This window comes from Onychomys torridus, chromosome 5, assembly GCF_903995425.1.
Source record: "Onychomys torridus chromosome 5, mOncTor1.1, whole genome shotgun sequence".
Lineage (NCBI taxonomy): Eukaryota > Metazoa > Chordata > Mammalia > Rodentia > Cricetidae > Onychomys > Onychomys torridus.
In genome coordinates, this window is record NC_050447.1 from 77,811,725 (window position 1) to 77,825,071 (window position 13,347).

The following is a 13,347-nucleotide window of genomic DNA, read 5'->3' on the forward strand; positions in this document are numbered from 1 at the left end:
AGCAAAATTTTGTTTTAAAAAACAAGACATTTGGGCCCAGCGACATGGCTCAGCAGGTAAAGGCACTTCCACCACACCTGACCATGAGTGCAAACCGGAGCCCAGCAACTCTTCCGAGTTATCTTCTGACTTCCACACATGTGCTCTGGCATGTGCACCCCCCATCACACAGATCAATAAACATTAAAACAACACCGCACACTGGGGCTGGTGAGCTGTCTCAGCAAGTACAGGCATTTGCCAGCCAGGCTTGACCTGAGTTCAATCCTTGCAGCCTGTGGAAAGGTGGGAAGAGAGAACCGACTTTATGGAGTTGTTCTCTAATGTCCACATGCATGTTGTGGCCCACCCACAATAATAAGTAAACAAACAAACATTCACGTGTTTAAAGCCAACTAAATTCTCTTTAGTTCATGGAAGAAGACAAACTCTGTTGAATAGTCAATTTTAATGCTATTATAAACAAGATCATTTCCTCCACCTCCTCCCAACCCCTTCCCTCCATTTTATCTCCCACCTCTATCCCCAATGCTGGGATCTTGTACATGCTTGCCAAATGTTCTTATCATTGAACTACTTAGATTTTTAAAGACAGAGTATCATTGTATAGCCTAGGTTGACCTCCAGTTCATAATCTGCCTAGCTCATGACCCTCTGGCCTTTGCCTGCTGAGATATAGATGTATGCCACCATACCCAACCTCTCTTTTCTTAAAGGAGGTACTATAGGAGCTGAGTATTGAACAACAAGAAAGAGTTAACCAGGCAAGGGGACATTTCCTCAGTGGGAATTGCAACTGGAGACATAGCATGCCTGCTCTGATGTGCCGGAGACAAGCTTAGAATGGGGACTTGAGAGTATTTAGATGGTGGGAGAGGACCTTCCTGCTGTGTTAAGGAGCTCGCCCTCACTTGTCGAGCTAGCAGGGAGACCTCAGATTCATGCTTCAGGTGGGAGTGGACCCATCAGCTTTGCTCACTGAATTGCTTCATTCTACCTCTGTAACATAAGGGTTAATGTAATTTGAAGAGAGTGTATTTCACTTCCAGTCATCGGCTCTTTATTTTAGAGGTGATATATTGAACACAAATTCTCTTCTACATTATTGCTGATACAGTATGGCTTTTAAAGAGGAATGACCTCACTTGGAAAAGCGAAGATGAAGTTTTTATCCATTTCTCTTTTTAAGGTGCTGCCGCATGACAGCAAAGCTCGCCGTCTTTTTGTAACGAGTGGTGGACTTAAAAAGATCCAAGAGATAAAAGCAGAACCTGGTTCTCTCCTTCAAGAATACATCAACAACATTAACAGCTGTTACCCAGAGGAAATAGTAAGGTGGGGGACATGGACGTTAAACAGCTCCATTTTACAAAACACCTTTTTAAGAAAAAGTCAAAGTTAGCTTTTCTATCTGTGCCCAAATGTAGATTTGGGGGGCTGGGGAGATGGCTCAATGATAGGGGTGCCTGCTTGCAAGCAAGAGGGCCTGAGTTAGGATTCCTACACCTGTGTAGAGCCTGGGCTGCGCACGTCCTAGGACTTGGGGCAGACACAGGTGGAACCTGGAGGCTCACAGGCTAGCCGCCTCAGTTGATGTCAGTGAGACTTAGGTTCACTGAGAGATGTTGTCCCCAGCACAAGGTGGTAAGTGATGCACTTATATCCACACACGTGTGCATACATGCCACCCCCCCCCCCAACACACACAAGAAGACGACGATTAGGAGAAGGAGGTCATAACTGTTTATTTGTTGTTTGAGATGATCTTGCTGTATAGATTGGACTTTGCCCTGAATTCATTGTCTTTCCCTCTTTGCCTCCCAAGTGCCGATGGTACAGGAACACACCAAACCAGGCTCAACTCGAACCTACTCTCAGGCCCTGTGCCACTCACGGAGCTACACCTCCAACCCAAATTAAGATTTCTCAAAATGAAGTCCATTTTTACAGCATTAAGCCCAAGTCTCAGGTCTTATAAACCTAGAGGAAAACTATATGGTTAAGCCCTAAATAAAAGGAAATTTGCCAAGAAAAGAATAGAATAATCTAAAGACTTGAGTCTTAAAAAAACAATATGGAACACAGAGTACAGATATAATTGTATTTTCTCCATAAATAAGAGAAAATACAAACTCCCCCCATAACAACTCACAGGCTATAACATATAAAATTATACCTTTCACCTACTCTTCCTACTTAAAACTTAATGTTTTGTTTTTTCGAGACAGGGTTTCTCTGTGTAGCCCTGGCTGTCTTGGAAACTTGCTTTGTAGATCAGGCTGGCCTCAAACTCAAGATCCGCCTGCCTCTGCCTCCTGAGTATTGACATTAAAGATGTTTTAAAAACATAGTAACATTGAGTTAAAAAGCAGAAGATTAAGATTAAATTGTTCTTTTACTCACAACTATATGTGCTCTTCTTTCTTTTTCTTTTTTTCTTTTTTTGTTTTTGTTTGTTTGAGACAGAGTCTTACCATGTAGCCCTGGCTGGCCTGAAACTCACTATGGAGTTCAGGCTGGCCTCAACTCTCACAGATTCTGCCTGTCTCTGCCTCCCAAGTGCTAGAATTACAAGCATGTGCTACCATGTCTAGCTTGAACTCTTTTAAAGCACTTACAGTTACATTTCTGTATGTGTACATCAGGGCAGTGCCCCTAGATGGATCCTGTGGAGCACCTGAGGTGGTGCCAGGAACAAAACTCAGGTTCCCACTTGGGTCCTCTGCAAGAGCAGTATGTCTCTTAAACACTGAGCCGCCTCTACAGTCCAAGTTATGCACTCTAGAGGCTGAAGACAGCTTGAAACAATTCCAATAAGCCAGCTTTGAAAATATTAATACACTAGTATATGATGTCAAAGGAGTAGTGTGCCAGAGCATATATAAAATACACAAATTAATAATAAAAAGCTGTATAAAAATACTTGTAAAACCATAAAATGAAGGAATTCTGAAAAAATTTTATTAATAAAATTTGTTTTTGTACATGAAAGAATATTGTGTATTTTAATCTAAGAATATTTTATGTAAGCTTAAGATAACTTTCAATTCAGTGTTTAAAGAAACAAAGTAAAAATGGAGAAAACAAAGGCAAACTAAAGATCCCCAGAATGGAAACGATCTATTGATCAACCAATGATAAGGTGCTTTTTTGAATAAATTCAGTTCTTTTTTTCCTTTTCTAGGTTTAAGAACCAGTGAAAATTAAAAAAACAAAAACAAAAACAAAAAAGCAACCTATCATATTAGAATTTAATCTGGTGCTTTGTCAAAATACTATTATAAAAATTGAAATCCTTAAATTCTGTGCTTTGAGATTTCATTTATATTATTGTTATTATTACTATTATTATTTTGTTTTTTTTGAGACAGGATTTCTCTTTGTAGTCCTGGCTTTCCTGGAACTGGCTCTGTAGACCAGGCTGGCCTTAAGCTTATCGAGATCCTGCCTCTGCCTCAGTGCTGGGGTTAAAGGCATTCACTATCATGCTCAGCTGAGATTTCATTTTAAAAACTAATTTTCGGGGTTGGGGATTTAGCTCAGTGGTAAAGTGCTTACCCTTGTTTCGGTCCTCAGCTCCGGGGGTTGGGGGAGGGGGACAACAACAACAACAAAAAACCAAAACTAACTAATTTTCATGAGGATTTTGGTTAGCCAAACTTTAATTTTCTGATTTTTAAGAAAGCATAGTGTTAGAAAATAACATTTTTATGGAAATCTTTAAAACACTGAAAATAGACAAGTACAATTTCAAAATAGTTTTATTTTTAATTATCTATTTCTCAAAACTAAGTTGGTGACAAGTGTTTTAGGACTGATTATTTTTTATAAGATAGCATCAGCTCAATAGTCATTTCATATTTCCTTCCAATCTTAATTTCATTCCATCATTTCTAGCACAGGTGGGTGTTATAAGAGGGAAGGGGTCTGGACGAGGCTTTCCACAGACCTATGCTCTAGGTCTGGCCCGCTCCCCAGCCACAAGGTGTGTTCTGAGCTTGCCTTCTGGATCTCTGCCCACTGTCAGGAGGAAAGGAGCCTTTGGGACAGACACATCTGTGTGGGGATGGTGCGTGTATACAGCCTGCTTCACAGCACAGTTCTAGTCCTTAACAGTGTAGCTAGATCCGAGGCCAAAGGCCAAGGCAAGAATAACCCAAGTTCCTCATAGTCTGAGGTAAGGTTAATTTGCTTACCCTCAGATTAGAGACCATTTGAGCTAGGTTAGAGTAGCAGTGTTTGATAGCTAGAGGGAAGGAAGGAATTTCTCACGTTTCTTTATGGCTGTTTGATGAAAGTGTAGGTCATGTGTCTGGACAGACAGACCTAGGTCACTATCTCAGTTCTAATAATTTCCTGTGTGACCTTACAGGCAATTGTTGAAATTCTTTAAGATAGCATTTGTAAATATTATTACCTATCTCATAACATTAGGATTAAATGGCACGATAGTCAAGGGGCTTGTATTGGTAAGAATTCAATTCAGTCACTATCTCTTTTTGTCCCTGTTGGAGTGGTTCCATTCTCATTTTTTCTCTTGAGGTTAACTAGCATTTTTAGGTAAATAAAATTTAATTTTATAATCATATTACTATATAGTAATATTTGGTTCCTGATTTTTTTGCTATTTGTTTTGATGATAAATACATAGCAAACAAATATAAAAGAAAATTATTCTGGTGCATTTCAAATGCCTTTCATTGCTGAGCTGGAATTACATGGTTTTTCCCGAGGTCTCTGGGAAGGGACTGTGGCAAGGGCAGGAAGCTTGGAAATTAATCTAGTAAAGCCTCAAAAATTATTGGCACATCCTAATTGATAGAGTGGGACTCTTAAAATAACAATGTCCAGTAGAAAATATAACATGAGCCACATGTATAATTTCTAGTTTTCTGGTAGTCACATTTAAGAAAATAAAATGAAATGGTAAGTAGATTTTAATGATTTTTTTTAACAATCCAAATATCCAAACCATATAATTTCAACTTGTAATCAATATAAAATTTGTGAGTTATTTTACATTTGTTACTTTTAACATATCTTAATTCGAGTGGTAAATCTCATTGGAAGTATTTGGGTTAAATTTAGACCACAGAAAACTTACACTGGAAAGGAAGACTCACCAATGATTCCAAACATGTCTGTGGTTTTCTTTGTTGATCTGTCAGTTTGGAAGTTAAAATGTAGAAGTTTAGTTTCTTAAGCATAGTAGCTATATTTCTGGTGTTCTTAGACCTATGTGACTAGTGGATAGCACATCTGAAAAGGTTTTTAAAACCCTGCCTCCTCACACTTTTATAAAAACTACCTGTCTTATGCATGACATATTTATGAGGCACCAGTGAAAGCAAGGCCAGATTTAACTAAAAAACCCATTTTTGAAGTGGATTTTTCTAGATTAGGTGGCCTTTTTGGCCCTTTGATGAAAACTGTTTTTGAGACAGGGTCAGGGTCTTACTATGTAACCTTGGCTGATCTGGAACTTGCTATGTAGATGAGGCTGGTCTCAAACTCATAGAGATCCACCTGTATCTACCTCCTGGGAGCTAGGAGTAAAGGTGTGTGCTACCACACTCAGCTAAAATTTTGTCTTCTTTTTAGTTTTTAATTATGTGTATATGTTTGTGTCTATGTACATGAGTACATGGGGAAAGAACACTCTTTAAAAGAATGTCTTAGGTAGTGTGTGTTCTGTTTAATTATAAACAAAGATACTACTAAAGAAAATATATCTCTGTTTTGCCCACCTTAACATGTACATTGTGGAAGAAATTATGACTTTTAAAAGGATTTTTTAATTTTTATTTTATGTGTATTGGTATTTTGCCCATATGTGTGACTGTGTACCATTTGTGTGCATGGTACCCTCAGAAGCTGGAACTGGAGTTATAATTGGGAATTGAATCCAGTACTCAGGAAAAGCAATAAGTGTTTTAAACCACTGAGCCATCTCTCCAGCTCCAGAATTATGACTTTCTAAGTAGACATAAAGACAACTAACAAGGGACAAGGCTCCAACACTAACTTTTATTTATAAAAATCATTTTCTGAGGCTTAATCACTTTGAGTAAATATTTTGGAAAATTTTAAATAATTTCCTAAGTTTTTCAATCCATTTCTACATTAGAATATGTACTAGATTTTATTTGGCTTTTTATGTAAATTAAAAGTCTTTTCATAGTATATCACTGTTCATATATTTAATACTTTATACTAAATATTGTATAAGATGCTTGATTTAGAAGTCTAGAAGTGTAAATGTATGGTATTATATATGCCCAAGAACCAATGAAGATGGTTAATTTTCTATTTTATATAAAATGAGTATTTACAAACCATATTTCAACTCTTTTCAACATGAATTATGACTGATTCTGACCAAGTTATATTTCAAGATGTGATTTCTAAAGCAACTGGAATTCAGAAATTGATTAGAAATAATAGGTTGTATGGTATACATACAAATGACATTTATCAGCTATGCTCCTTAAGAACCATCACTCACTTGATGTGATAAAAAGGCAGTCTCTGAAATATTCCACTGGACTGAAGGCATGTACTTGGAACATGTCTCCTCTGTCATCACACTTACATTCTTGAAGTGTCTAGTACAACACTGTGAATCAGGTCCTCCTTCTCCATATGCTCTAACCCTATGCATAAGCATTACCTGAACAAATGTGATTCACCCATGATTATCTATATTAAAACATTTTACATATGTTTATGTGTGCACACACATGTACACATACATATATGTATGTGCACGTGTACCACAGCGTGCATGTGAAGGTCAGACCTGAAGGTTTGGTGCTCACTTCTACTATGTGGGCTCCAGGGATGAACTCAGCAAGTGTTCTTACTGGTAGAGCCGTCTCACCGGCCCATAATTACCTCAGTAAGTTCTGTATATAGACTCTCTTGTGACTACTGTATGAGACATGCCCATATATCTGATAGCAGACTTTCTTTTTCAGGTACTATTCCCCTGGATACTCAGATATGCTTCTGCAGAGGGTGGACAGCTATCAGCCGCCTACTAACTGAACAAAGTCTATTTTTATACTCAGAGTCACAGGAAAGTGTGCACAGCAGTTGTTAAAGTGCTTTCTAAATGTTTGAACTAAGTACATCTCAGTTTTTGTTCAATGTGAAATACCTTAATGTTTTCTATATGTATGTAATTCTTTATAAATTATTAGCTGCAATGTATAAAGACTAGTCATAAACATTTGCATGCATAGAGATATGCATAAAGGAAGATTTAAAAGGCAATAAAGGGTTTTAAGGTACTTATTTTTCTACAAAACACATAAACACAACACAACACACACATCCTTATGACTAGATATAAATGAGACATGCTGTTTGAAAACTCTTAGTTAATCCATGGTTGATATGTAAAACAAATAGAAAATCTCTTAATAAAAAATAAATAAATTAAAAAGTATATGATGCATTATTTGGATTAAAAAAAGAAAAAAATAAAACCCTTAGTTATTTCCTCATAGGTGTGAGTAAGGAAAACTGACCTGTCAATTACCCAGAAAATGGGGAGGGAGTATGGAAAGAGGAAAGCGTGATGGAAATGAAGGCCCTCAAATGATGTGTGGCTACTTAAGTGCATTGAATTAACACAAGAGATCTACAGCCAGCCTGTCTAATCTAAGGATTTGGGAAAAGCCCTCTTCTATTACAAGTTTTAAAACTCTTTTTTTCTTACCCTTCATGAAGTGTTCCTTACCTTCCATGAACTCTGACGGTTAAGCTCTCCATTCTCACTGAGAGGTCATCTCATGGCTCCCATTGATGGTTGCAGTCATGGAAAATGGGTCTTCAGGATCCCCTTGTCCCAGCTTCACCTGCCCAACATATTTTCCAAATTCACATACTCAGGGATTTAAGGTGTAATTTGTGCAGAATAGCAGCAGACCCAGGCTTAATGCATTTCACTTCAGAAGCTGTGATGGGGTCAAAGAAGATGCCAACAGAACATTAAAAATAGCATTGCAATTTTTAAAAAATATTTTCTACTTAGCCAGTGCACTTCTGGCCTTAGAAACTTGTGCTTGGATTCAGGAATCTTGGTTGTTATGCCTTTGTCTTTGGGTCTAATGGGATATTTCTCCTTCTAATTAATTTTATTTATGTGTATGAGTGTTTTGTTTACATGTGTATCTGTGTACCATGTGCATGCCTGGTGTCCACAGAGGCCAGAAGAAGGCTTTAGATCTCCTGGGACTGGAGTTACAGATAATTGTAAGCCATCATGTGGGTGTGAGGAATTGAACCAGGGTCCTCTGAAAGAGTAAGCAGCCAGGGCTCTTAACCACTAAGCCATCTCTCTCTAGCTCCTAAAGCTATATTTCTTGAGTGGCCTTTCCTGGAGATCTGAAGAACAGAAAGAGACAGGATAGGTCAGAAAATTCCCAGGCTACAGAGGGCCCAGTCCTGAAAACCTGGTTTCAAGTTTCCTTCCTAGACCCCTACCTGTTTACATGGAGCACTTTCCTGGGTTTACCTCTGTCTTCCTTACCTTCTACCAGCAAACAGCTTTGTCGCAGCTTTAAAAGCTTCTTCATAACCAGCACCAAACCTCCTCCCATCTCTTTTACTTGGTCGAACTAGAATGTCTAGTGGTTTCCTTCTTGTGAGGATGCTGAGGACTGCACTCATGGTCATGTGTGTACAATGCATAACCTCAATCCTGATTTCCTCTCTTAACACTTTCATAGCCCATTTTACTTCCTTACTTTCTTTTTCTTAAACTCATTGCATAGAAAAATATTGCTTTTTCCCCCCAATTTTTTTTTAGCTTTCCTTTCTCTTTCCTTTCTATCTAGTTTGTCTTATGAGCCATTTTATGACTTGAGGAGATAAAAGTAGCTTTCATCATTCTTTTTTGTGTTTGTTTGTTTGGTTGGTTTTGGCTCTTCAAGACAGGGTTTCTCTGTGTAGCCCTGGCTATCCTGGAACTCACTCTGTAGACCAGGCTGGCCTCGAACTCACAGAGATCCACCGGTCTCTGCCTTCTGAGTGCTGGAATTGAAGGCATTTGCCACCACTGCCTGACTTCATCATTAATTAGACTTTTTCAATCATGTGTGATAGCTCAGCACTGGGGAAGCTATGGTATCAGGAGTTCAAGTCCGAGACTGGTCTGGAACAAAAACAACCATCAAAACCACGACAGCAGTTTTGCTTAGATGACCATGGCGGTGGTAACAAAGATTAATTTACCTAGGTTAAAATATCGTTAGATATTGGAATGGTAATTTCTCTCTTGCTTCTTCCTATTACCATTATACTTTGTAGTTGACATTGTTCATTCTATGTGTCATTTTATCTTCATCAAAGAGTATTACACTAAGAATAAAATAATAATGTTCTGCTAGATGTCTCTAATTTGATCAGATGGGATTAGGAAATTTTAAGTTATGTTTCTTTTTTTGTTTGTTTTGTTTGAGGCAGGGTGTATCTTTTATGTAGCCCTGGCTGTCCTGGAACTCACAATGTAGACCAGGCTGGCCTCCAACTCTGAGAGGTCTGCTCGCCACTGCCTTTGAAATACTGGCTTTAAGGGGTATGCCACCACACCCACCTGTATACAATGTTTCTTTACAAGACACTTTAAGCCACATTAAACTTTTTAAAATATGGCATTAAAAACCCTCTTATATGTGTTAAAGCAAACGTCATGTCTGCCATTGACGATGTTCTCTGGTATCTTCACTCCTGGTTTGAGTTTGGTTGGCGCCTGTGTTTCTGCAGATTAACCTCCCTCTCACTGTTCCCTGCAGTTTATTCAAATTTTAACTTTTTATACGGCTTCCTCACGTATGAGGGGTAACTGTTGTCAGGGCTTTGGCAGTAGAGTTGGCCAGACCTTCTTTTTTGTAGAGAAGCTACCTCACCTGTGTGGGAAGAGGTAAAATGAGCAGTACCTTTCTGAAAGGATAGTGAAGCCTGGGTTCTGGTCACTAGCCTCGAAGGGAGGAAGGGTGAGGATACACATTCAGCTTTCTCAGAAGATGCTCATGAAAACAACCTGTCATGAAGCAGGTGACAGTGTTGTAAGGCCTCCATTCTACATAGACTTGATGTGATCTGTGGGAGATCTGAAGGACAAAGTTAGACATTTTGGCCAGCAGTTACATGGTGTCTCCCAGTCCTCATTCTTAGTAAGTGGGGGTTAAGCCCAATGATTTGTAATAAAGTAGAGCTATATTTCCTGCCCTCATGGAGTTTTCTAACACATACCATGCTCTCCCAGATGGAGCAAAACAGCCACAAGCCGCTGAGCACAAAGCAGTCATATTTCATTCACATGTGAAAATAAATGACAACTTCATATTCATAGGACATTGGCCTGTTTTTCTTCTCAACGAAAAGCCCTTAAAGAATGAAAGGTTTACTTGTTGCTAGAAATAAAGCCCTGCTCAACAGCCACCCTGGCCTTAAATCCCAAAGGCCATCCCCAAGAAGTCAGGTTTAGAAACTGACTGAAAGGATGAAGAAATTTCTGTAGCCATCTCTTTAAGATAGGTGCTAGCAAATGCTGAGGCTTATTTGGCCATCAAATTTGACATTTAGAAAATTTAATTTGTAGTTACTTTTTAGAGATTGACGGGATCAAGTGACAAGTCTACATAAACTGTTGTATTTACCAATTGCTTCAAAGCCTTTTGAGTTCTAATGTTAGATTTTGGTAAAATATGAACATCATTTTGTTTTCCACTAGTCCTGGAGGCTCTCCAGTCAGATCCTAATTGGAGGAACCTCTTTAAAGAATGCAGAGCTTTGTGAATGCCAGTTATAGTGTGGAATCAGGGGAGGGAAGCAAAAAGATTCCAGATCACAGAACCCAGGAAAGATGCCATTAAGAAGTTAGCTTAACTTCAGATGGCTTCCTAAGCCTTGTTCAGTTAGGAAAAAATTGGGGGAAATGTATCCATGTTATTCAAGAATTTTAAAATAAAATTCCTGGAGACACAGCAGTTTCTTTGCTTTACAGAGCAGAGTTCTCACTATTTACCTAAAATGGGTTTAGGGGAAAGTATTTCCTCAGTAATTAATTTAGTGCTCAGTATAAACATATGTATTTCTGAGGTTCTTTTATTCATGATTGGTATTTTTTCTATAGTAATTTTAACTGAATGCTGGACCAAGAAAATTTATATATCACCATCACAAGATGGCCTGGTATATCACACATTACACATTATCACACATTGCACATTATTACACAGATATCTACACATTAAACAAAGCCTGTTAGTTTGTCCATGCATAGAATTTATTGGCAACACATTCTTAGTAAAAATTTATACTAAAATATAAAATGTATACATTACTGATGTTCAAAGTATGCTGGATATGAAGATGTTCAGTGGCATGGGAATGATTTCAGCCTACATTGAGTTCTCCATTTTACATATTTCTGTGGCATGTACAGGGTAAACCATGTACGTGTTGGTGCTGCCAGTGTGCCCAGCACCACAGAAAGCCTGCAGTGGGTAGAAGGAGCACAGGCTGCTAGCCCCTGGCTCATTGAGGCTGAGACAGCCCTCTCACTGTGGTCAGTCAAGTCTCTTCAAGTTCTGAAGAGTTTTAATTTTCTGAAATAGTGTAGTGTAGAAGGGACTAATAGTTTTAAGGAGACTAAGATCCCTAAGAATCCCCAAACTACTATGAGCTGAGTGAGGCCATGGGCTAGTTACCAGCAGCACTCCCTGGATACAGTTCTGAGGGTTCAACAAGGCTGAAAACGCATAGGACTCGGCAGGAGAGTGAGCAGTGCCACCATTAGCCTACATATCTTTGTGTGAGTTGAAAAGGGTGGCCAATTCTCAAGACATTTTATTTCCATGGCAGACATTGGTGGAATAATCTTATTTTGTTAAAATAGACACTTGACTGCCATCTGCTGGAAAATTCTCTTTGTAAATACGCAAATCTATGATGTCCAATGCATTGACCATGACACCAAGAAGTACCGGTGCTGTTGTATAGAACATGCCCTGCACCGTTGTGCATGCAAGTTCTCAATGACAGTCAATTGCTACTCTTCTAACTTTGGTGAAATGCTGTTTAGAAAAGCACTCCAGGTAATACTGTTGTATAAATAAATTAATTTGAAAAATTCAAAATTCAGAGTTAATCTCTGGATTCAAGTTCAGAGCACTTAACTCCACACCATGGAGCCAGCAGCAAAGTTAATCTCAGTAAAAGGAATCAGCATTTTTCTTTTACAAAGCCTAGAAACATTTGTGCTCACTACTTCCACCATTTCCCACTTCTTTCCCAAAAAGAACACCCCAGAGTTAACCCTAGAGTTAAAGTTAGCAGAAATACTAGCCGAGGCCGGGGGAGGAGTCGCAGTTCAAGAGTGCTTGAAACTTTTTGCAGAGGACCAGAGTTATCTGTAACTCCAGGTCCAGGAGATCCGACACCATCTTCTGGCCTCCGTAGGTACCCATGTGCACACTCTTGCATGCACATGTGTATACACACACAAATCATCATCATCATCATCATCATCATCTTAAAAAAACGAATTGAGCCATTAATCTTACACTTATAAACATTGGATATAAGATCAAATTAGGAGATTTTTGTAAATGTATTGAAAGCAAAGCATATTGTAAAATAACATTTTTATTTTAAAATGCACTTTTGTTTTAAAAATTGGATGAAAATTAATATACTGATAATATATCTTTATTACAAGATGGCAGGTCTCTCCCAGGAAGGCAAGTCTGCTGTGTTCCATTTAGCCAAGAACCTGGGCTGGGATATAACAGGTCTCTGTTCTAGCAGGAAATCCTTATTGTGGTGACAACAGTTTTCTTTTGCACACGAAAGGAAAACTTTGGCTCATTTTCATTCCTAACACTACAGTCACAGAGAATACTGGCTAGCATTACATAAGGAGAGTTTATCCATAGTGGGAACACTGTCAGGATAAGGAATTTATCATCCTGGCAGGGAGCACAGGTGCGAAGGTAGCTCATAGAAACATGGAGAAAACAATAGCCTATCGTAAAGATGTGAAATGTTACAACTGCCAAAGCAGAGTGGCAAAAGGTGCCAACAGTTCCAAGTGTCATACTATGTAAGGATGGAACTGACCAGCCAGAGACCACGGGGCAGAGCATGTGATAAAGGACATCAACAGGGTAATGATTAGCAAGGACGTGAGTGGAGGCTGTCTTCTGCATGGAGAGCTGACCGAAGAGACACAGTTATAGAGTGGGACTCTTTGACAGAAACAAGGATAGGACCCCAGAATAACAGAAGCCAGATAGCGCCAGAAGCAAAATGTGCAATTATTGCAACCAAAGGAAA

At 38.8% G+C, this 13,347-nt stretch overlaps 1 protein-coding gene across 3 annotated transcripts in view; it reads left to right on the plus strand.

The window, feature by feature from the left end:
• The window catches only part of Spag6 (sperm associated antigen 6), a 58,770-nt gene extending 51,384 nt beyond the window's left edge, over positions 1 to 7,386 (plus strand). For 2 of the 3 annotated variants that reach the window (XM_036188457.1, XM_036188459.1), the window contains 2 exons: positions 1,190 to 1,335; positions 6,978 to 7,386. In XM_036188457.1, coding sequence (XP_036044350.1) covers positions 1,190 to 1,335; positions 6,978 to 7,047 — 216 coding nt within the window. In that variant the 3' untranslated portion in view covers positions 7,048 to 7,386. The remainder of the gene's footprint in view (positions 1 to 1,189; positions 1,336 to 6,977) is intronic. The other variant, XM_036188458.1, reaches the window with a different exon arrangement.
• The last annotated feature ends 5,961 nt before the right edge of the window (positions 7,387 to 13,347 follow it).